Genomic DNA, 25,552 nt, shown 5'->3' on the forward strand with positions numbered 1-25,552 from the left:
ACAGAAACTAGAAACAAACATAAACCACACCCACGAAAGCAGATACTGAGACCCTCCCTGGTAGTGGCCAGTGGCCGGCCTGGGTGACACTGTGAGTCCTGGAGGGAGAGCAGTCCCACCACACCTCCCCTCTGTCTGCTCCCACAGAGCAGCCTGGCTGCTATCCCAGGGCAGGAGGACAGGGACACTGAGGCAGGAAAGTTAAAACAGGGCCAGACAGGGGAGGCAATGGGCAGCCAGCCTATAACTAACAAGCCATTATCCCCCCAGCCAAGGACACAGCAAGTGGTTAAAAACCTCCCTGAGGGGAGGATGCAGAGGGAGGGGAGGGGAAAGGAAAAGGGGCCATTTTACCCCTAGGCAGAGAAGCCTGCAGCCTCAGGCTTGACAAGATAAGGCTGCCAGGGGCTTCTCATGAATTCTGGGAAGGCCACATAAAGTAAAAGTAAAAGGGACCTTGAGAATTCATCTGCACCCAAAGAGTCAGCAGGAGTTTTATAGACAGGAGGGTGTATAACGCCTCGAACCCGCACCCCACCTGCTCTTCAGATGAGCTGAGAGCCCATCTGTGCTTCCTAAGCCAGACACATAGGTTTTGCTTTTTCAATAAAGGCACATGTCTAACTGCTTTAACAATAGGCTTTCACAGTGCAGTCAAGGTCTCTGTATAAATCCATTTACATGAGAAGACAAAGATGAGGTTGGGGCAGCTCTCCCGCTGGCTCAGGGGGCGCTCCTGTCTGGTATCACCTCTCTGGTGTCCCTGAGAGGTGCCTCTAACAGCCTCGGCTAGGTTTTCTTTTTAAATGTAAGTCAGATCCCACCCCTCCCCTTAAAAGCCATTGTACCAGGAGTGAGATCTAGACTTCTCACCATAACCACACAAATACATTTTAATGAACCTAACTGTGGTGCTCTTTCAGTCCTTAATTTTGTCCAAGTAAATTATAACATGGACACTAAATACATTTACTTAAGCCAGCTCTCTCTGCTCAGGGCCCTGCAGGAGCAGGGAGAGCTGTGACAGCGACTAGTGAGGTGACCCCGTGCTGGAACGTGCCTCTCACCTAGCAGGCCCATTCACAGCAATCAGTCTACCTTCAGGTGTGCTGGTTGTTCCATTATATTTCACTTATTACATGCTTTTATTCCTATTTGATGACTGCACACCGAAAGCCTCTCTTAATTCCCATCTAACGTAAAGGCAGGCGAGGATGAGAAATGGCAGGCTGGTTTCTGGGGAAAGACCACGTGTTTTCTTCCATGGTCCACAGGGAGCTGCGGTTCCCATAGCAGGAAGGTCCCCAGTCACCGCCCAGCCAGCCTGCTTCCTGATGACTCGGTCTACAGGCAGGCGGTAAAAGCCCACTTGCAGTAAGAAAGAATGAAGCTCCGACACGCTACAACACGGGTGAGCCAGACACCGAGGGTCCCATGCTGTACGTCCACACAGGACAACCCTGGGGACGCGAAGCAGACCAGAGGCTGCCAGGCCGGGTGGAGACGCGCGCTCCCTGTGGGTGATGTGCGCTGTGAAATCAGACTGACGGACGGACGGACGGACGGACGGACGGCCCCAGCTCTGCGGCCCACTGCTGGTGTCCCCTGAGGGCTATTGGGGGATGTGCATTATACCTCAATACAGCGGGTTTTCAAACTGCTTTCTCAGGAAGTCAATCAACATGACGTTCTAAGTTCTAAGGCAAATGCTCAGCTGAGGCTCCAGGAAGCCTGCAGGCAGGGGGACGGCCCAGTACTTTACCGCGAGCGTGAAGACGCTTTCTACCTGCTCGTCCTGGCGGAAGGCTCTCCGTTCTCACGTACGGCATCACCATTCTGCTGTATTTCTACTGAACAATGAGAAAGAGAGAAATTGGATTTGATACCTCCTGCTGATGGTTCCCTGAATTTTGCAGACACACAGGAGCTTACTGGTTGGGGCCGAGCTGCAGCTCGTCAGGTTTTCTGGCTCAATCGCCAATCCGTCCAGCACCACCGTTAATTCGCCAGTTTGCACTACGCCGTTCTTGTTCTCCAAGGAAAGTTTTAATTGTTCTTTCACTCTTTCCACTAGAAAAAGAAAACCCTAATTTGAAAGCTTTTGCTGTATACAAAAACGTTTCAGAAACCAGAGCTGCACGTGCAGCATGACTGACGGCCCCTGGCTGCGCGGGGAGGGTCCTTTGCGTCCGGCCCTCCACCCAGGCCGCTCCCTCCCGCCTGCTCGCCCCACCACAGGCTTCCACAGCACGTCAGCGCCCTTTGCTCAGCATGAACCTCAGAGACATGTGGACGACAGGCCCAGCCTCGCCCGGACAGGCTCCTGGCCCAGGCCGCTCAGACCTGTGCCCGCAGCACATCCCTGCCAAGTCGGACAGTGTGCCTGATTCAGCTGTGTACCCAGCTGGGTGGTGAGTGAGCAATTAGGCCGCTTCGAGTCTCAGTCTCCTCCAGGCAAAATGGAGATAGTAAGAGCATCACACCAAAGGGACTGTCACAGGTCCAAATGCAAGGGCACACAACACACGTGGCCCACGCCTGACACAGACGCGCTCAGTGAGTGGTCCCTCTGTGACAACACTTCTCCTCTAAACAAGGCCGACTGTGTCCTTCCTGCATGAGGGTACCTAGTTCTTCCTGAACCCAAGGTCATTTCGCTGCACCTTCTTCTATCCCACAGAATATGTAAACCTCAGGATCAAAGAAAATCTTGCAGAAAACCCACCCCAAACATCTGTACCAACATAGATCTCATTTCCACTCCACATCACAAACAACAACAAACATGACTCAAGAAACCTGAGAAAACACAAAAGCTAAAACACACACCTAAGAAGCCTACAAAGCAGGCATCCGGCTCTACCTAGGCTAACGGTACAGACCTGAAGAACCCAGGCTGGCTCCATTCTACTTCACTCACCCTCTCTCCACTCAAAGTACCTGCAGTTTGGTGATTTAGCTTCTTGTCCTAACACACTTAGCCGTTTGCACCGCCGCGCGAGGCATAGCCTCGGAGTCCCTGCAGGCAGCGCTCAGTGCAGGCCTCTGTGCGGGTCTGCGCGTGTGTTTGCCGGCCCATCCCCAGACTCGCCGGCCTGCAGTTCACACTGCCACCGCACCTCCCAGCATGAAGGTGTTCCCCACCGTCTGCTCCTGGCACAGCCAGTTCCGAATTCTAGCCAATACGCCTCTGCAGATGCCTTTTCCTCTGGAGCCGCCTCTGCCTTTGGTGTCATGCTCGTCCCTGCACGTGGCCAGGCACCTCTCTCGGCCACACGGCCTGGGACAGTCAGGGCCCGCAGAGTCACGTTTCCACCAGCGCTCACTCCCTGGCCGCCATCTCCTCAGCTGTCTCCTCGGCTCCACCCTCCACTCCATGGCTCACCACTGCCTGTGAGCGGCCAGCCACACTCACTCCTCTCCACCCGCCCGGGCAGAGCCGCATGGGAGCAGCAGGCTCTTGGCTTCCCAGGAAGGCTGCCACCCTGCTGGCCCGGCTGGTGCCTGGACCACCATCCCCGGTGGCGAGTGCATGCTGGCCATCACCTAGGCGTGCTCGTCTGGCTGTGAGGGCAGCCCGGACCCAGCTCAGTGCCCTGAAGCTGCTACCAGCATCGTTCGCGGCTCTCCCTCGGTGTGTAAGCTTTGCGTTGCCCTTTGCTTTTTAACATGTGTATTTTATTGTTGACAGTATTACAGATGTCCTCCCCCAATCTTCTCCCCTTTACCCTCCCCCTCCAAGCCTTCACCGCACTACTGTCTGTGTCCATGGTCTATGCATATAAGCAGGTAAGTCCTTTGGTTAATCTCTTCTCACCCCCCTCCGAGATCTGTCCATCTGTTCCATGCCTGGGGTCTTATGTTGTTGGTTGATTCATTTTGTTCATTAGTTTCCACATACATGTGATACTTGTCCCTATCTGACTGGCTTATTTCACTTAGCATGATGCTCTCCAGGTCCCTCCGTGCTGTCTCATAGGGTAAGAGGTCCTTCTTTTTCACAGCTGCTTAGCATTCCATTGTCTTTGGCCCCCTTTTTAAAGAAAGGGGGCCTTGGAAATCACCTGGCCTCCGCAAATATCACCACTGCTACACACACCTGTCGGTCCAGGACCTGACTGCTCTGCCGGGTTGATGTGGTGTGGTGTGTGTGTGTAAGTGTGTATGCATGTGTGTTACATGATCTGCTCTCTCACACTCTGAACATGGAACACTGGGCTCTACCATTTTTGAATCATACAATTGGGGCAATCACATGACAATTCTCATCTACACTGTATGTGTGGGGGGAATCTACTACAGTGCAATCCGCCAGCTCAGATCTCTCCATCCATGGACAGCAAGCTCCTGTATGTGCAGGGGCTGTGGGAGCAGATGCGCTGGCCGCCTGGCATGGTCTCCGCCTTTCACTCCCACTCATCCCTCCCTCCCTGCATTGACACAAGCCCTGGGGGGGATGTGGGCTCCCCCTTTCACTCCCACTCATCCCTCCCGCCCTGCACTGAACACCAGCCCTGGGGGGGATGTGGGCTCCCCCTTTCACTCCCACTCATCCCTCCCGCCCTGCACTGACACAAGCCCTGGGGGGATGTGGGCTCCCCCTTTCACTCCCACTCATCCCTCCCGCCCTGCACTGACACCAGCCCTGGGGGGGATGTGGGCTCCCCCTTTCACTCCCACTCATCCCTCCCGCCCTGCACTGAACACCAGCCCTAGGGGCCACGGGCAGGGGCTCTGCCTGGGGGTGCAGGTCCTACCCTCTCAACTACATAGCAGCCCCCAGGACAGCACAGAGACCCTGTCTTCGCCATCAATGGCGCATCGCAGACTCTGACACAGATAGGTGCTTGATGAAGAAGGCAGTGCTGTCCTCAGGGAACGGGGAGCTACTCTCCGACCTCCCAGAAACCCCTCCTCAGTGTTCACAGAACAGAACAGTCGAGGTCTCTGAGAGCCGGGCACAGACCAGGGCAGTATCCCGGAATCCTGGAGTTGTTGAAAACACACACTCTGTCCCCACAGAAGACAAAAGGTCTTCAAAAATCGTTTTTAAGGCATTTCACCCTTCAAATTTAGCTCAGAGTCACATCTGAACCTATTTTTAAAAATGCTTGCACACTGTATTACTTAGTGCTAAGTATTACATTATCCTAAAATACAGTCACTGAAAATAACACTGCCGCCTCTTATTGCTCAGTTTCTGTGCTCAGGGGCTGGGGAGGGCGGTGGGTGCTGCAGGGACAGCCTCTCCGGCTTCACAGCGCCTGTGAGGAGCCGGAGACCCAGGCAGAAGCTGCACTGTCGTCCAGGCCAGCCCCAGGGGGCTCCGTGCCTCGCGGCGGCCACATTCCACTCATCACCCAGACCACACACAGGAGGGACACCGAAGCAGGAGGCTGGCCGACACACGTAAATGTGAGGGCAACGGATGCACACCCAGAATGAGCGAGGCGGTGGGCAGGGCCCAAGAACAAAGCGGGCTGTGACTCCAGGCCCTGCCAGCACAGACCTAGCCAGTGCGCCCCAACTCACAGCCCGTCGGGCTCCCTGCCCATCAGGTACCAAGATAAATCTCAGAATCTATAAAAGACCTTACAGAAAAAACAAAGTAATGAGTGTGCAAGAGGAAAACAGAGAACTATCAAATACAGGATTAGAAGGGTTCTCTGAGCATAAACATAATGGAAGATGAATTAACTTTTATGATCAAAATATTAAACTTCTATAAATTAAAACAGGATAAAAAAAGAGGCAAATGATTAACTGGGAAGTAAAAAGTAAGAGTTCTTCTAAGTTAGTGAATGAAAAGCAGCAAACCAACAGAAAAATGTGCAAAGAGTAAGACAGTCATGCACGATGAAAGAGAAATGACCAACAAGGACCTGGATTCAGTGACGCTGAGCAGGGCTGAGGAGAAAGCTCTTCCGTGTGTCGGTCAGGGTGCACACACTCGTGGGGGCCTCCCGCCCATGCAAGGTGAGGACGGCCTGGCAGGAAGGACAAGCCACAGCCTGAGCCTGACAACCGCCCGTCCCCCTGACCTAATCATTTCAATCCTATGAATCTAACACAGAAATGCACTCATATCACCAGATATAAAACACTGTCTGTTCTATACCTCAGCTTTAAAGTATCTTCGTTTGTGTTGACACTAAGTAAATTTCTAAAAAGAGAACTTAAGACTTAGTAACCTAAACAAATAACTAGTATCAGCTGGTAAAGAAGGCTAAAAGCAAAATCTTTTAAAAATATATTTTTATTGATTTCAGAGAGGAAGGTAGAGAGAGAGAGTAGAGAGAGAGAGAGGAACATCAATGATGAGAGAGAATCATTGACCAGCTGCTTCCTGCACCCCGCCCCCCCCCCCCCCGACCTCACTGAACCACACTCCTCCCTCGCTCCCTCGTTCCCTCTGAAGGCAGCACATCTGTGTGCACGGCAGGCAGGTAGGCTGGCCCTGCCTGTGCAGTGCAGTGCTGATGGGAACCTCCCTCTGGCTCTGGTCATCGCTGACAACAGAGGCATTTTCCTTCACAATTTAAGAACCGGTGGGGCTGAGAGGGAGAAATCGCCTCAGACATAGGTGTCTAATCCTGATGACACAGAGAAAAGAAAGCTACACCACGTGTATCCGCAGAGCCAGTGAAAAACGTCCATCATTCAGCCTGGTGTTCACGTGATCTGCACACGCAACTGAAGGTTAATTGGGGCAAAAACGAGGCTTAGACCATAAGCGTTCCGTGTCTGAGAGGGCAGTTTGGGCCACGGCCTTGGACACGCCGCCCAGGCTCCTCCTGGAGCCGGGAGGCCTGGGCCCGGAGCCCCTGGGGTTCAGGTGAAGCTGCAGGGACCCTCGTGGGACACACAGATCCTGACGCTGGCTTGGCTGTGCGCTTCAGGAAGGCTGTGGGTGGCTGTGTTCACACTACACCATGAAGGCTGAAGAGGTGAACGTCCTCAAAAGCAGGAGATGACCTGCTCAAATCAATCCATCCTCCTCCCCTCCCCCAAATACACCAGGAGAAAGGATATGTGGAAATAGAAATGTTTGAGAACAAAATGTCAGGGCCTCGAGGACAGGAAGGAACTCGCCTCATAAACCTAAAGTGGGCGATGACCTTGACAAGGACAAACACATCCTGATGTGGAGACTGCTGGCTCACATCACAGCGGGGGGGGGGGGTGTCAGAAACAGTGTACTCCGTTTGTTCTATGTTTCTCCCTTACATTCAATAAATGCTTATTTAACAAAGGAAAGTCCTAGATCTAAGAAAGTAAGAATATAATTAATTTATGGGTTTCTAACTTTCCTCAAGTTATCAGAGCCCACAGGTAGAATATGCCACTTCTGGGAAGATGGAAAGCTTTGCACCAAGCATATCAAGAACATCAAAACAACACAAGCAGTTTTATTTTTAAAAATCACAAATAACTAGGAATAGGAGGATAAGCAGCTAGTGAATGGAAAAATAAAGAGCAACTAAGGTCTGATTTAAAAGATTGCAGAGGTCAAAAGAATAAATCCTTAAGTTGTATGGAATATTTCTAAGATCTAAAGTAAAGGCAATAAGACGCATTGATTCACATATGCTATGAGGAAAGCTAGAAACATAATGGTAAACATCAAACGTAAAAAACAACATTGGAGGCAGCAAAGCAGGAGTTACCAACAGAAGGGAGGCCACGCGAGCAGAATCGAGATGACGCCCACAGGAATACGGGGCAGCGAATGGCAGGGATCCCAATGTGAGAGGAACTTAGAAGCAGCTACATTTGGGAATTTTCCTAAAGCAAAACACAGATTTCAGACGAGCACTTAAGAAGATGAATTAAGAAGCTTCCAGAATCGACCCTTACAAGAAAGCCAATCTGATGCCGACTCTGAAAAATTAAAACTACAAAAGAAACACGCAAACAAACAAAAATAAAGGAAAGCTATTTTTAAAAAACAAACAGGAATGGACTCTGGTTTTGAAACACAACATAATAAAAACAGTGCGGGCCGCGGCCCACAGGGCAGGCAGGAGCGGCCCATGGGCTGCAGACACTGACGTGAAGTAAATGAGGTGGAATGCAGAGCCGGCTCCTCAGCTGCACCAGCCTCGCTCCGTGCTCACTGCGGCCCGTGCCTCGGGCCGCCCCCTGCGCAGCACAGACCCGGCAGGGCATGACCACAGGCCACAACAGCTTCCGGAGAGCCGTGTGAGCAAGCGAGGCGGACTCTGCACTCTGAAGCCAGGAGGGAATGACATACTCCCCCCAGCAGACCAGCGTGGCCACAACCCGGCCCTGGGAGCGGAGACGAGAAGCGTGGGCTCTGCTCAGGACAGGGGCAACGGGAAGTGCAACCTGTTATCACCCGCTCCCTCTGCTCCTCCTCTGCCTTCTCTGAGAGAGTCTTTGTAGTTCATCCTTTTTTAGGGGATTCTACTATAAATATCTGTCCAAGGAAAGACAAAGAGCTAACAGACAGCATCATTACTAATGAAAGAATGAGATAAGGAGAGTCATTTCAGCTCCATACAACACACATAAAAATAGTTCAGGATGAGAGAGGTGGACCATGATCTACAGAGAACGGGTCATCCCTACACCAGAATGACAGTCGAGTCTCTTCAGTTACAGGGGTTACTACACTTTATGTTTTTATTTGGGAATTGTGTGTTACGCCCTGTACCAAAAAGGCTTTAGGGCATGTTTAAATAAATTTATGTTGAAAGATAAGGGTAGTTTAGAAAAAGTTACATTCCAATAGCATTTAGACAAAAATACTGAGTCCACCCCACAGCCTGCTTCATTGTCAAGACTAGGGGGCACTGCTGAGTAAGTGGAACAGCCACACTCATCCATGATCAGAAATTCAGTGCCATGAAACACCGGGGAGCACAGGGGATATGAACTCAGATGTGTAAGAAACAGGTTCCCCAGCGGTTAAGTCGGGAGCTGCCGGGGACAAGGGCATGAGTGAGCCTGTGTGCTCACGTGTCCAGTGCTGCTCCAGCTTCACGTGTAGCCAGGCTGCATGTGAGGCTCTACTGAACTCTGACCTTTGGCTGTGGACAGTGGAAAGCAGTGAAAACCCAGATGAACAGAGAGGCCTTTCAAGCTGCTTACAAATCCTATTAAGTTTGTGATTTACAGTTTTATAAATGTCATCTCCAATCGCTCTCACAATACTCCTCACGAGGACATACCGTGTCCCTCTGTCCCTAAAATGACTCTAGAACAGCGGTTCTCAACCTTCCTAATGCCGCGGCCCTTTAATACCGTTCCTCATGTGGTGGTGACCCCAACCATAAAATTATTTTCGTTGCTACTTCCTAACTGTAATTTTGCTACTGTTATGAATCGTAATGTAAATATCTGATATGCAGGGTGTATTTTCATTGTTACACATTGAACGTAATTAAAGCATAGTGATTAATCACAAAAACAATATGTAATTATGTGTTTTCCGATGGTCTTAGGCGACCCTGTGAAAGGGTCGTTCGACCAAAGGGGTCGCGACCCACAGGTTGAGAGCCGCTGCTCTAGACCATCTGGGCCCACAGTGCTCCCTCTGGTTCCAGTGACCACCTCCGCACGGCAGCCTGCCTCCAGGACCGTGTCCCGGCTACCCCTCGCTCACACCGGTTTCCAGGGTCCTGCCGGAAGCCCCGGGGCTCTGCAGACACGTGGGCCCAGGGCTCCTCCGTGGGTGGCCGGGGCCAGTCTGTTCTCTGCTCCTTCTCTCAGCTCCCTCCCCTCCGACCGCGCCCTGAACACCTGTTCTCTGTGGCAAGTGAGAGCAGTGCCGCACAGCCCTGCACCTGAGCCTTGGGACATGCAGACTCCACTCACACAGGTGCCAATCATCAAACACTTTCTGGATGTAACACACCTCCAAAACATAATACCCTTTGATTAATAACCTGTTCCCCTAGGCCAGTGAGTGAATTCTCGTTTGACTGTGGTGACAGGAGTATATTTGTTGGATTATTTGATTCATAAGCAGTTTTTGTTAGTTTTCTTTTTAAAAATAAGTCTGTCCGGCCAGCATGGCTCAGTGGTTGAGCATCAACCTACAAACCAGGAAGTCATGGTTCAATTCCCTGTCAGGGCACATGCCCAGGCTCTGGGCTCGATACCCAGTATGGGGCGTGTAGGAGGCAGCCAAACAATGATTCTTTCTCATTGTTTCTCTCTCTCCCTTTCCCTTCCTCTCTGAAATCAATAAAAATATGTCTAAAGATGATAATAAAAATTAATCCCACAATACCCCCCAAATTGAACCAGAGCTCACTCAACTGATGCCTATCAAAACCCAAGCCACGTGCTAAGCCAAGAGGCTGAATACAAGGCAGCCAAGAATGTACTCGACCATAAGTGCATTTTTAAAATTCGTCAGGTTGTCTAGGGTCCTATTAATTTCCTATGACTTCTAATCAAAATCAAGCCCCTTGGACTCAGAGGCTGTGCTGCAGTCACAGCTCCGCAGGCCCCCGTGCCCGAGCAGGCCAGCACCCACACACCTGTGACCTGGGGGCAGCATTTCCCGGGTCAGCGACACCACTCCCAGGCATGACGACTTCTCCCTCAGAAACACAAGCTACCTGTTAGCCTTTGGGTTCCAAGATATGTTCAAAGTGTCTAAGAGAGACTTTACGGAAGCAAATGTTAGAACAAACTTACACTTTCGGTTGTGTGTTAACAGAGCCTGCCTCAGGTCCACAGATGCTCTTCCTAACAGAGCATCCGTCCGCAGGGTGTGATGGCTCCACACCCGGAACTCCACCGTGCTCTGTGCGCTCACACTCCTGCGGGATGAGCAAAGCAAGGACATGCATCACTCAAGTGTCCATGGCTATTACATCACTTACCTCAATTACTTTTTAAAGCCAGGATTCAGTTTGAGGAAAAAATACTGTATGAAACAGTAAACTACTTGAATTACAAAAACAATACTTACTTTCAAGTACATCAGCACTTTAAAAGCTAAATAAGAATTTTTGTACTTAGCGAACCAAAATACCACCTGTACATCAAGAGTCTGAGGCTTGCCCTAGCTGGTTTGGCTCAGTGGACAGAGCATCGGCCTGCAGATTGAGGATTCCCAGGTTCAATTCTAGTCAAGGGCACATGCCTGGGTTGCGGGCTCGATCCCCAATAGGGGACGTGCAGAAGGCAGCCAATCAATAATTCTCTCTCATCATTGATGTTTCTGTCTCTCTTTCTGTCTCCCTTCCTCTCTGAAATCAATACAAATATATTTTTTTTAAAAAGAGTCTGAGGCTTCACAATAACTATTTCTATTTGAACAAATTTCTCAACATTTAAGACAATTGATGGCACTGGTTCTAATACACAAATTTATAACATTGTACTTCAGAAATGCCAAAATTAAGAATAATTGATTTCTGCTCTATTTCTTTTTGCAAGACAGGAAGAGAAAATATGGCTACATGAAAATACTTTACTTTATGAAGCTAAAGCAAGGATTATTTCGCCTCTTCTGTAAAGGAAAGGAAATTAACCCACAATTTTTTCACTTTGAATTGACTATTCATACTGGAACACAGCAGTCATTACCATGAAGCTTTCCTACGAGATCCTAATTTTTAAGATTCCAAGCAGCACACTTCCCTCTGAAGGCCACGTCCCCTCTGCGGTACTCACATGGTCAGCTGCTCGTCCCACTTGGGATTAGAAGAACTGTTGGATTTTGCTGTTTTCTTAATTTCTCCATCTACAACTACTTCTGTATAGATTGCTGTTCCAAACCAGTTCTTTTTTCTTTTTAGTTTGGCACTAGAAACTAACAGAAACATGACAATCACTGTGAATATATGTAGCCAGAAAGCAGTATTTATACTAATAAATCAATAAAAATGAAACGGTGCTACTTGTGCAACTCAAACTCTTTTCATTGACAGAATGAAAAATCCCACTACAACAAGAATATGATGGCCCTAGCCGGTTTGGCTCAGTGGATAGAGCGTCGGCCTGAGGACTGAAGGGTCCTGGGTTTGATTCCGGTCAAGGACAACATGCCTGGGTGGTGGGCTCAATCCCCAGTAGGTGGTACGCAGGAGGCAGCCAATCAATGATTCACTCTCATCATTGATGTTTCTCTCTCTCTCTCCCTCTCCCTTCCTCTCTGAGATCAATAAAAATATATTAAAAAAAGAATCAACCAATTATACAAAAATAAGTAAAACAATAAAAACTGATGTCTCTGTCTCTCTCTATCTCTTAAAAACAAACAAACAACAACCCAGTTATACTTGGATTTTTAGCTACTTAGATTGGCGCCCCTAACCCTCAAATTGTTCAAGAGTCAACTGTAGTAACCTACTTTCTTTTTAAAAAATAATTTATTTTCAGTTACAGTTTACACACAATATATTAGTTTCAGGTGTACAACATAGTGATTACACTATGTGATCACCCGATCTGACACCAGACATAGTTATTACAATATTATTGACATATTTCCTATATTTTACATCCCCATGACTTTTTATAACTGGCAATTTGCACATCTTAATTCCTTCCCCCTTTTCATCCAGCCCCCAATGAGCCTGAATTCCGGCAACCATCAAAATACTACCTGTGTCTGAGTTTGTTTGTTCATTTTGTTTTTTAGATTCCATACATAAGTGAAATTACATGGCTTTTACCTTTCTGTGTCTGACCCATTTCACTCAGCATAATATCCTCTAGATCAGTGGTTCTCAACCTTCCTAATGCCGCGACCCTTTAATACAGTTCCTCATGTTGTGGTGACCCCCAATTTCATTGTTACAAATTAAACATAATTAAAGCATAGTGATTAATCACAAAAACAATATGTAATTATATATGTGTTTTCCGATGGTCTTAGGCGACCCCTGTGAAAGGGTCTTTCGACCCCGAAAGGGGTCGCGACTCACAGGTTGAGAACCGCTGCTCTAGATCCATCCATGTTGTTACAGATGCAAAATTTCATTCTTTATAGCTGAGTCACATTCCATTGTATACATGTGGCACCTGTTCCTTATCCATTCATCTATTGATGGGCACTTACGTGGCTGCCATATCTTGGCTACTGTCAATGCTGCAATGAACACAGGGGTGCATAGGTCTTTTGAGTTTGTGTTTTGGGTTTCCTCGGATAAATACCCAGAAGTGGAAGTGCTGGGTCCTTCTTGCCCCATAGCCTTTGTTTTCCAGTCTCTTTTGTCTGACAGAAGTACTGCTACCTCAAGTTTGTTTTTTTTCTCATTCCATTTACATGAAATACCTTTTTCCATCTCTTTACTTTCAGTCTGTGTGTGTCTGGATCTGGAGTGGGTCTCTTGCAGGCAGCATAGATAAGGGTCTTGTTCTCTTATCCCTTCAGCCACGGTATGTTTTTTTGACTGGGGCATTCATTCTATTTACATTTAAGTAATTGTTGATAGGTGTGTAGCTTCACCATTTTACTATTCACATTTTTTATCTTTCTTCTTCTTCCCCTTCCTCCCTTCACCCCTCCTTCTTTTTTTTTTTTTAAATATATTTTATTGATTTTTTACAGAGAGGAAGGGAGAGAGATAGTTAGAAACATCGATGAGAGAGAAACATCGATCAGCTGCCTCCTGCACACTCCCCACTGGGGATGTGCCCGCAACCCAGGTACATGCCCTTGACCGGAATCGAACCTGGGACCTTTCAGTCCGCAGGCCGACGCTCTATCCACTGAGCCAAACCGGCTTCGGCAACCCCCTCCTTCTTTTTCAAGACTTTAACACTTCTTATACTTGTTTGGTGGTGGTGAACTCCTTTAGCTTTTCTTGTCTGGGAAGCTATGTATCTGTCCTTTGATTGTAAATGACAGCCTTGCTGAGTAGAGTAGTCTTGGTTGTAAGCCCTGGCTAGCTATTCATCAGTTTGAATATGTCTTGCCACTCGCTTCTGGCCTGCAAGGTTCTGCTGAGAAATCAGCTGAGTCTTATGGGAGCTCCTTTGTAGGTAATTAACTGCTTTTTTTCTTGCTGCTTTTAAGATTCTTTCTTTGTTTTTAATCTTTGGAATTTTATCATTATGTATCTAGGTCTCTTTGGGTTCACCCTGTTTAGGAGTCTCTGCACTTCCTTTTTCCTTTACCAGGTGGTAGAATTTTTCAGTCATTATTTCTTCAAATAAGTTCTCAAGTCCTTGCTCTCTCTCTTCTCCTTCTGTTGCAGATGTAGTTATGCCTGAGGTTGTCCCAGAGGCTCCTTGAACTGTCCTCATTTTCTTAGATTCTTATTTTTTCCCCTGTTCTGATTGGGTGTTTTCTGCTACCTTGATATCAGCACAAACTCAGGATTTGTGCTTTGCTTTCTAAGACAAGAAGCATTCCTTACCTGTTCATTTTAAACTAGAAACGACTGTCCTCACAGTAATGAGTGCCATGGGAACCACAGGGCATCTCCTTCTTACCCTGCCTGACTCCCACCCTCCTGAGGCAAATCTTCTAGTGGTCGAGGCATAGAGCTGCATACACACCCACTCCTGTTTTACATCCATGTGGTAGCTCATTACACACTATTCCATGCCCTGCTCTTTCAATTAACAATATTCTCTTAGAACATGGCTCCTACTGGTACACATACTCATTTCTTTCATTTCATTGTCTACATAGAATTCCACTGAGTGTGTACGTGTGTATATATATACACACACACATTTATAATAATTTATATATATATATATAATTATATAACACATACTAAAAATTCTACACATATTTATATATAACACGTATATTACAAACCATATATACATTACTCATAGGAAATTACCTTGCAGAACTTTATATTATTTATATAAACAAATATAAATATACTTAATTACATAAATTATACATTATTTATACTTATGAAAATTATATAATACTTTCTAAATCATAAACTAATGTTTATAATTATGTAAGCAATATCAATTCTCCAAAATAAATTTCTAGAAGTAAAACTGTTGGCTTAAGGACCATTCTTCCTTGGATCATGTATTCCAACTAACAAGAATGAATTATCTGAAGTCCCCTAACCAAGGCTCTTCCATGCTCTTGCAAATGCTGTTCCCTCTAATGCTCTCTCCTGCCAACCTAATTGGAGATGAACTCTGATTACTCCTGCACAAATTCAAGTGTTACCCTCTGTGAGTCCTTCTCTTATACATTCTGTATGTCCATAGGCCCCTGCAATCCCAAGCGGACCTAAGACACCTTCTTCTAGGTCCTCACTGCATGCAGTTAACGACCACTCTGCATGGTAACTGTCCCACCACAAATCCCTGGAGAACTAGGGCTTATGTTTCCACATGTGTAACTCTACTTAACAAATATTTGCCCAATGACTGAATGGATGGCTAAATGGATCAAAAAGGCATTCAGCTTCCTTCTCTATCCAAATAATCATTTAAGGGCCAACTTGATGATGCTAGTTGCAGTACCCAAATTCTCCTACCAAAGAGGACCTATCTTCTCCACACCCAGCACAGGTCCCATAAATACTTACTGGACAAATAAAACACCTTTAGAGGGTGTCTACCATGGAGGCCTGTTGCAACAAATACACTATAGCATGAATCTAAAGGAAGAGATCCTTATGGAATAAATCTGCTGAATTCAGATGGAAAGAAAGATTTACCTGGGAACCACTATTTTACACTATTACGGCAGTAACTTACCAGTTACCTGTAACTGCAACCTTCCACTGTGGTTATTACTAGTGTCAGACCTTGGGGAAGCAGTGGCCATGTCCCAAAATTCAGCTTAAACCTATAAAAAATTCAATTCATTCATGTGTTAAACAAGAGATTGTCATTTTCCATATGATTAAAACTAGTCAATCGATTAAGAAAACACACTGATACAATACTGTCAACCCATCACATGCTGATACAGTCAGCTGTCCACCATTTAGAACTGAGACTTAGTACTATAAGGATTATAGGTGAGTATGGCCATGAGCCATGTCTGAATCACTGTGAGAGAGGATCCAGGGTCACGTGTTCATTTGCCCATTTATGACATATTCTACTATTTATGCATGTATGTATTCCTGAACCACCTCAGTAGTTTGCTCGATACCCTTTAATATTTAGTGTGCATTTCCTAAGAATAAAAATATTCTCTCAAATAACGATAGGGCAATGATCAAATTCAGGAATGTAACTAGTATGTTATTATTACCTAATATATATTGTATTGCATCAACCGTCCCAACAATGCCATGTTGTTTGTTTGTTTTAATATATTTTATTGATTTTTTACAGAGAGGAAGGGAAAGGGATAGAGAGTTAGAAACATAGATGAGAGAGAAACATCGATCAGCTGCCTCCTGCACACCCACCACCGGGAATGTGCCCGCAACCAAGGTACATGCCCTTGACCGGAATCGAACCTGGGACCCTTCAGTCCGCAGGCCAACTCTCTATCCACTGAGCCAAACTGGTTAGGGCAATGCCATTTATTGTAATTTTCAAACACAGGGTTGAGTTCAAGTCTATATGCTGCATTAATTGTCATGTCCCCAGTCAATCTTGCATCTTTCTTTTTTAAAAAAAAAATATGTTTTTATTGATTTTAGAGAGGAAGGGAGAGGGAGAGAGAGAGACATCATTTGCCTCCTACATGCACCCTGCCCGGGGATGGAACCTGAAACCTAAGCATGCGCTCTGACTAGAACTGAACTGGTGACCTTGGGTGTACAGGACTACGCTCAGCCACTGAGCCACACCAGCCAGGGCTTGCATGTTTCTTTTTGTAGATACTCTTCTGCAAGTTCTACTTCACTCCTCCATCCCAATTTTTATTTTTTAAATAAATACAAAGCAGAGCTACCTCATCTTTCTTCCGCGTGACAAATGTTTTTAACACATTTATTTTATTTTTTTTTGGTCATTAGTATATTTTCTTATAGTTGATAGTATTACAGATGTCTCCCATTTTCCCCCCTTTACCCCTCTCCTCCCAGCCCCTTGGTGCCCCCACCCCCACATCTTCACTAACATGGATGGACCTGGAAAAATATGCTAAGTGAAATAAGACAATCTGAGAAAGACAAATATCACAGCTCTCACTTATTTGTGGAATCTAATGAACAAAATGAAGTGACAAGCAAAATAAGACTTGAAGCATGGAGCAGACTGACATACCTTGATATGGGGTTGGCAGGACAAGAAGAGATAAACCAAAGAACTTATATACTTACTAGTGACCCAGCGTGCGAAATCATGTGGTCCCGCCCACCCGCCTTGACACCCTAACATCTCCATCCAGAGCTCAAGCGCATCTGGCCCTGCCCCCAATCCCTCTGGCCTTCTCTGGGTGCTTCAAACCCCACCCTCAGTCCCGTGAGTCGCCTTGGGCTGGTCCCGCCTCCTTCGGGCGCCTCCCCGCTTCCACCCCGTCTCCAGAGCAACGTGGCGGCTCCGCCCAGCTGCGCACACAGCCTCCTGCTGAACGGTTGTTACAGTGTGAGGGTGTCACGACCATTAGCATATTAGCTCTTTATTATGTACGATATGCATAGTGCATGACAAATATTTTAAGGCTAACCTTTTATCTACTCTTAACTACTAAAGATAAAGTGGAAGGTACTGGGCAAGATTGAGAAATATTAATGTCTATCTTGTTTTTCCGTTTGTAGCTTTTTCCATGCTCCATTTATAGCCTTCTCCAAATTCAAGGAGACAACACTCTAAAATCATTATACTCTCTTCACTCATTCAAAGTACCACATGTTATGTGATCTGCGTATGTGCACATGCATGCTTGTGTGTGTAAAAGGATAAGAGAAACAGCTGCTCACTATTTGAGAAACTGATTTAAATAAGAGTTGCAGTTCTGGAGCCCCATCAGGCCCACTCCTCCTGCAGCTGAGCCAATGGGCTCCAGGATGACACCTCCTGCAGGTGCACCAGCTGCACGTTCACGGGAGAACGGAACCCCAAGGGGAGGCCATGAACATGAGGAAAGAATGGACAGTGAAGGTTTCCATTTCCAGCAGTCTGGTAGATAGATATTTTGAAAGGTCTTTCTGCTTTAATGCAATCAATCCTGGATAAATTAAAACCAATGCACTTTTCTAACACTGTTATGTTCTCAAGAAATTATCAAGCCTGCTCTCACCCATATTATAGTAGCCAATAAAAAAAAACAAAAAACCCCCAAACTTCTTAAAAGTGAGTTGAAGTAACAGAGGAAATGGTGAGCACTGAGCAAAAAATGTTTAAATCAGAGCGTTGGCCTGCATGTGTACGCTGACAGGAGCACTGGGATGGGAGACAGAGCCCGGGGCATGCCATGGGGTGAGGGCTGAGCCCCAAGAAGCCAGCCAGGTCCACTGGAACTCCACATACAGCAGCGGCTCAGGCACATGCTTGCAGGAAGGCACCCCAGTAAGCCACTGGTATCGCCCACAATGAAGAAAACCAATTATGATCCTACTAGAGGCCCGGTGCAAGGGTTTGTGCACCGGTGGGGTCCCTCAGCCTGGCCTGTGCCTTCTTGCAATATGGGACCCCCCCAGGGGATGTTGGACTGCCAATTTTGGCCCAATCCCCACAGGCCTGTGGGGATTGGGTTGAATCCGGCTGTCCGACATCTCCTGAGGGATGTAGTAGTGCGCGAAGCAGCAGGCAGCCGGGGAGGAGCCCGAGCCTGGGCTGAGTGTCAGGCCGCTCCCACACATCATGGCCCCACTGTGCCTGCTGCTGTTGCAGCTCAGTGGCATGCTGCCACGGAGGTGGGAGAGGCTCGTGCCTCCGCAGCTGCGCTCACTAGCCATGAGCCCGGTGTCTGGCACCCGTCAGTCAGCTGAGCAGCGCTTCCACTGTGGGAGCACACTGACCACCAGGGGGCAGCTCCTGGGTTGAGCATCTGCCCCCCGGTGGTCACTGCATGTCATAGCAACCAAACAGTTCGGTTGCTTAGGCTTTTATATATATATATATATATATATATATATATATATATATATATATATATATATATATATACTACAGGCCTGGAGCACAAAATTCGTGTGCGGGGGGGGGGGGGTGTCCCTCAGCCTGGCCTGCACCCTCTCCAATCCGGGACCCCTCTCGTAATCCAGGACCACTGGCTCCTAACCACTCACCTGCCTGCCTGTCTATTGCCCCCAACTGTCCTCCCCTGCCAGTCTGGTCGCCCCCAACTGCCCTCCCCTGCTGGCCTCGTTGCCCCCAACTGTCCTCCCCTGCCAGCCTGGTCGCCCCCAACTGCCCTCCCCTGCCAGCCTGATTGCCCCTAACTGCCATGGCTTTGTCCAGAAGGAAGTTGGACGTCCAGAAGATGGCCAGTCAACCCAGTCTAATTAGCATGTTACCCTTTTATTAGTATAGATAGATTATATAGGATAGGATTGCTTAAATGGGGGGGGGGGGCTTTTTCAGCAGGAGGAGATGCTCTTGGCAGACAAAACTACATAATCCCTATATCTAGACCAGCCTTGAGCAAACTACGGCCCGCGGCGTTTGAAATGAATAAAACTAAAAAAAAAAAGAGACCGTACCCTTTTATGTAATGATGTTTACTTTGAATTTATATTAGTTCACACAAACACTCCATCCATGCTTTTGTTCCGGCCCTCCGGTCCAGTTTAAGAACCCATTGTGGCCCTCTAGTCAAAAAGTTTGCCCACCCCTGATCTAGACTGATAGCCAGCCATATACACTATACTGCCAAACTGGTTATTAAAAAATTGAACTGCTTTCTTACACCTTACACCAAACAGCTGTTGCCCTTAAAACCCCTCCTCAGCCCACCCCCCACCTTAGGTTCTGCCTTTGCAGTTCATCCAGATTTGGTTCTGACTGGTTGGTTTCTATGCCAGTCAGCATCAAAAGCTCCACCTCTTAGGCAGCCATTGGCTCCTCGCAGTTCACCCAGATTTGGTTCTGATTGGTTGGTTTCTATGCCAGTCAGCATCAAAGGCTCCACCTCCTAGGCTGCCAATGGCTCCTCTGGGAAATCCAGAATGGCCTGCCTTCACATCAGCACCAGCCCTTCAGTCATGCCCCCAGTCCACTACTGGGTGTATCTCTGGCCGCTCTTAGAAGCAGCACCTTAGGTCTGTGCTGGTGGCAATTTTGAATTCTCATCCCTGATTTAACCTTCTTACAGTGCAAGCTCCATGAAGACAAGCATTTGTCTTGTTCATTCTTAGTTCACTCATAGACTTTACGTGTGTCTATGCATCTATGCTAGCACCACATGGTGACCATCGAACAGCCGTCACAGTCGTCATGGTCACTGCCTTTTTATATATATAGACTAGTAGCCTGGTGCACGAAATTCGTGCACTGGGGTTGGGGGGGGGGAGGAAGGGCCCCTCAGTCTGGCCTTCACCCTCTCCAATCTGAGACCCCTCAGGGAATGTCCAACTACCTGTTTGTGTCCACACTTTTAACAGATAACTGCTCCATTGTTGTTTCTTTCTTATGCTTAAAACCATTGGAATTAGTAGGTATTCAAAGTGTGTATACATTTTGGGGGGACACCCTATATATCTCTAGTCAGTGGTAAAAGAAACCAACAGCAGATTTGGAACCCCCAGAAAGGGAACCTCGCTCACTCCCCACATGTCTCCTCACTTCACTTTCCACCTTCGTGGGCAGCAGGAGAATCAACGTTTTCTCTCATTAATTTGGAAAAGCATGTCCTGTCACCCGCTGCCCGGCAGGAGTGCGCTAGGCCCCAAACAAGTGAGGCTCAGTAAGGGCAGCCTTCGCTCATGGGTGCTGGCACCCAAAGTGCACATTCCTCCTCTACAGTTGCCCCGACTATCCCACTGTTTCACTGAGAGGACGGAATTCCTCTCCGCCTCTGGGTTCTTGATCTTGAAGGCTAACCGAAGGCACTTCAGCGAGGGCCGCCCGCACCCACCAGGTGTGTCTGTCTGCATTTGCTCCCGTCTCAGCACCTGAATTAACCCCGTAGAGGTGATCTCATAGCTGCACTGGCATCCGTGGGAACAGGGCATCACCACTCCTCTCACTGTCATCTCTCAGGCGCCCACCCTCAGCACCCAGAACACCCAGACACTCTCCAAAGGACGTGAGCACATCAGAGGGGATGTGTGCACATCCTGTGGGGGTGTTAGGCATGCTGGGTTGATGGAAGTGTGGTGGAGAGGCGGGGGGAACTTGTGCACGCCTTGGTTTGCAACTGTTGCAGGCGCGGGAGGGTGACAGTGTGCTGGGGGATGTTCGCACGCCAGGGGGGATGTGCACACTGGAGGCCTCTGGCTTTGCAGATCCGCAAACCCTCATGGTGCAGCCAGGAGGACGTCAGTCTGGCCCGCCACGGTGGCTGTCCCTGCGATCCTGCACCTTCTGGGCCAGGAGGCGGATCTTGTGCAGCCACTCCTGGGCGCTGATGGCCTGCAGGCGCTACTGCAGCTCAGCCTGCAGGCTCCGCTTGGCTTGCTCACAGCTGTCACCACCGCCATGTGGGGAGTACAGGCCGCCCTCCGCCGGCCTGCCTCCCCTGTCCAGAGGCTCCCTGCTTTGCTCACCTGCCCAGAGTGACTGGGGCTGGGTGGAAGCCAGGCGTCCTACCCTGCCCAACCCCGGCCAATCCGCCCCTGTGTGAGCTGCCACCCCGCCAGGAAGGGTCACGGATCCGGGTCCGGGGACCGCAGACAGCCTCAAGCACTGCCCCCCGCCCGGCAGGGTCACAGATCCAGGTTCCGGGACCGTGGACAGCCTCAAGCACTGCCCCCCGCCCACCAGGGTCATGGATCCGGGTCCTGGGACCACGGACAGCCTCAAGCACTGCCCCCTGCCCAGCAGGGTCACAGATCCGTGTCTTGGTCCTGCGGACAGCCTCAAGCACTGCCCCCCGCCTACCAGGTCACGGATCCGGGTCCCGGGACCGCGGACAGCCTCAAGCGCTGCCCCTGCCCGCCAGATCATGGATCCGGGTCCCAGACCGCGGACAGCCTTGCCCGCTGCTGCCCACCTTCAGTATGCAAATTAACCGCCATCTTGTTGCTTCAGGGTGGGTGTCCCCACTGGGGTGCCTGGCCAGCCTGGATGAGGGGATGATGGCTGTTTGCATCAGGTTACACCCCCTTCAGGGTGGGTCCCCACTGGGGTGCCTGGCCAGTCTGGGTGAGGGGCTGAGGGCCGTTTTCAGGCTGGCGGGCGACTGAAGCTCCCAACCTCTCCTTTTTTCTTTTTTTTTTTTATTCTGGGATTTATTTACCTTCTATGGCTGTCACTGGAGCTGAGAGCCGGCTTTAGCTCCGAGGCCTGGCTGCAGCTCTGAGACCTCGGCTGCTGAAAGCAGGGATCTGGGTTTGTTTAGGTTCTATAATTGTAACACTGTTGCAGTCCTGCTGGCTGAAAGCAGGTTTCTGGGGATGGTTTAGCTTCTATAATTGCAACATAGTTGCTTAGAGTGCAAGCTGAGAGGCCAGCAGCAGCAAGCGGGGAACCTTGGCTTCCTCCTTCACTGGAGCAAGCAAGCCTCCTGTTCGCTTGTGCTGCCTGGCTGCCGGCCGCCATCTTGGTTGGCAGTTAATTTGCAAATTGCCCTGATTAGCCAATGAGAAGCGTGTTGGAGCTACGGTTAATTACCATGTTTGTCTATTATTAGATAGGATGATTTAGAAAATCAAGCTTGAAGGAAAGAAGCCACCATGAGTGAGTCAACAGAAACAAAAAAAATAAGTTTCCAACCCTGCAAGGACTTTAAGTATTATGATTACCAAACATAAATTTTTAAAATTAGTTTTAGCAATAAAAGAGCAACTAAAACATGGTTAAGCATAAAGAGATTATGAATAATGGCACTGCATTATTTGAAAAAGAACCAGATAGAATTTACTTGTTATTTATTTATTATTATTATTTTTCTTAATCCTCACCAGAGAATATTTTTTTCCATTGATTTTTAGAGAGAGTGGTAGGGAGGGGGAGAGAAACATGGGTGTGAGAGAGACACATCGATTGGTTGCCTTCTGCAGGTGCCCCAACTGGGGTCGAGGATCAAACCTGTAACCAGGTACGTGAACCTTGGCCAGGAATTGAACTTTGGTGTGAGGGCTAACGCTCTAACCCAGGGGTGGGCAAACTTTTTGACTCGAGGGCCACAATGGGTTCTTAAACTGGACCAGAGGGCCGGAACAATAGCATGGATGGAGTGTTTGTGTGAACTAATATAAATTCAAAGTAAACATCATTACATAAAAGGGTACGGTCTTTTTTTTTTTTTTTTTTTAGTTTTATTCATTTCAAATGGGTCGGATCCGGCCTGTGGGCCGTAGTTTGCCCACGGCTGCTCTAACCATTGAGCACACCATCCAGAGCTATTAGATTTTAGAATAGTTCCAGATTTACAGAAAAATTGTGAAGATAGCAGACTCCTCATAGGGCCAATTCCTACTTCCCCATATTATCACATCTTTCAGTAGTATGCAACATTTGTTTTCATTAATGAGTCAATATCAACATATCATTAATAACTAAAATCCATAGTTTATTCAGATTATAAAAACATAAGATAATCAATTAACTTGAATATAAATCTGAAAAAAATCATTTAGAAGGAGTGCTAAAATAAACAAATGGCAAGTACCAAAGATTGTAAAAGATAGGTAGAAAAAAATGAGATCTGACATATATTGTCTACTCATAGTCCCAAAAAATGAAGAAAAAGGAGGTCATACTAAGAGAGAAAAATAACTTAGTTTTCCAGAACTAATGATGGACATTTATGCACAATTCTAAGAAGCACAACATATAAAAGAGGCTGGAGCCCAGCTAGTGTGACTCAGTGTCAATCCATGAACCAAGAGGTTTCTGGTTCGATTCCTGGATGCTCAGGTTGTGGGCTTGATCCACCAGTAGGGGGCATTCAGGAGGCAGCCGATTAATGTTTCCATCTCTTTCCCTTTCCCTTCCTCTCTCTTTAAAAAAATCAATAATAACGTATTTTTTTTTAAAAAAAGAAGAGGCTAGAGAAACAAATCCACACCTGGGACACAGTGCTGAAACTGCAGGACAGCAGAACAGAGACCGTGCAAAAGCAGTGAGGAGGAGTGATGTGACAGCAGTCTCGCAGGGACAGCAGGAGGAGCACGGGCGGCAGGACATGCACTTACAGGGGCAAAGCTGCATCACCAAACTCCTTGGACTTTGCAAGGGGAGCCAAAAGCCAAGACCTTTACTCAAGACGATCTAAGACGGACCATCCCAGAGTAAAACTTCCACAGGAGATGATCTGAGATACAGGGGGGACAGACAGTGAAGAAACTCGTAGCACAAAAGAAAATCTAAATAAACATTGTGGGAATCAAGCAACTGCAACATCTTATCACAATGTTTAAACAAAGAGTTTACACCATCAAAACGTGGAACAGGAACAGAAGCACACAGAGGAAGCCAGGCGAGGGCGGAAGCTGGGTGTGGACCCGGCACTGCTCAGCGGGTGGACAGGGTCTAACTTGACACTGTGCAAGCACAAAAGATGGCAATAAGAGGGGAACACCTTCAAACAAGCAGCAAAGGAGAGAGTACAAGAAACCAACTCGATCCATCAAAATAGGGTGGGGAAAAACAGGAATAAATACATAGCCAGGACCATCAGAAAGCACAAGGTAAGGGTCCAAATATAGAACCACCAGAACCAGGCACAGGGACTAATTCAGGAGATAGGAGACGCCTACAAAATAAAGATACTGATAGAATGAAAGCAAAAATATGAAAAGGGACAAACCAGGCAGATATAAACAGAAAAAGAACTGGGATTAGTTACAACAGCAAATAGCATTACTAAGGAGAACAAGGGAAATGATACAAGGTTCAATTCAGGAAGCAGACAACACTCCCCATTTGCAGGCTTAAAGACAGCCTCCTTTTGCGCTCCACCCGCCCCCCTGCTCCAACAGACTACAGACGCCGGTCTTCCCCACAGACTGGCTGATGGTCGCACTTGTGAGGAAAAGAAGCGTCTATGTCCCGACCAGTCACAGGAAGGTGTTTCAACTGCCTGGCACAGAACGATGACACCCAGCATAAGGCAGCTCCCTGCCCACTGCCCGCTGCTCCCCAGGCTGCTTGGGAACCCAGTATCCACCAGGGCCATCTTCCCAAACGGCCACCCTGCATGACTCTTCTAGGAACCCTGCCTGCAGCATGACAGTCTGCCCAGGGGGCTCTTCGGAGGACGAGCTATCAGTATGGCGTGATCACCAGTGAAGAGTAGTGGTCGCCAACCTTTTGGACCTCGCGGACCACCAGTTGGCAACTGCTGCTTCAGAGAACCTGAAAGGTTCCAATGACGCTGAGTTTGAGAACCTGGACCCCCGCTCAGCACCGTGAGCAGCGCCCTGAGCCTCATGCGGAGTCTCCAGGTAACAGAACCGTGTGGATATGGCTGAGTAAAGACAGCAAGAAAGAAACCAGGATTCCGATCAAACACAGGCGGAGGCAGCGCCCTGCCGCAGACAGCTCTAACGAGTATGCAACTGGGAGAGGGGACGGCACCTTTGACGCAAGCAGGGAGGTGGTTATGGAGGCCAAGACTATTTTTTTA

At 48.0% G+C, this 25,552-nt stretch overlaps 1 protein-coding gene across 15 annotated transcripts in view; it reads right to left on the reverse strand.

The window, feature by feature from the left end:
* The window catches only part of WWP1 (WW domain containing E3 ubiquitin protein ligase 1), an 82,187-nt gene that overhangs the window by 32,322 nt on the left and 24,313 nt on the right, over positions 1-25,552 (reverse strand). For 13 of the 15 annotated variants that reach the window (XM_059672063.1, XM_059672067.1, XM_059672072.1 and 10 more), the window contains 5 exons: positions 15,673-15,763; positions 11,656-11,794; positions 10,672-10,796; positions 1,933-2,070; positions 1,787-1,850 (listed from right to left, as the gene is read on the reverse strand). In XM_059672063.1, the coding sequence (XP_059528046.1) occupies positions 1,787-1,850; positions 1,933-2,070; positions 10,672-10,796; positions 11,656-11,794; positions 15,673-15,742 (536 nt within the window). In that variant the 5' untranslated portion in view covers positions 15,743-15,763. Of the gene's footprint in view, positions 1-1,786; positions 1,851-1,932; positions 2,071-10,671; positions 10,797-11,655; positions 11,795-15,672; positions 15,764-25,552 lie in introns of those variants that run through there. The other 2 variants (XM_059672074.1, XM_059672075.1) reach the window with 2 other exon arrangements.

This window comes from Myotis daubentonii, chromosome 17, assembly GCF_963259705.1.
Source record: "Myotis daubentonii chromosome 17, mMyoDau2.1, whole genome shotgun sequence".
Lineage (NCBI taxonomy): Eukaryota > Metazoa > Chordata > Mammalia > Chiroptera > Vespertilionidae > Myotis > Myotis daubentonii.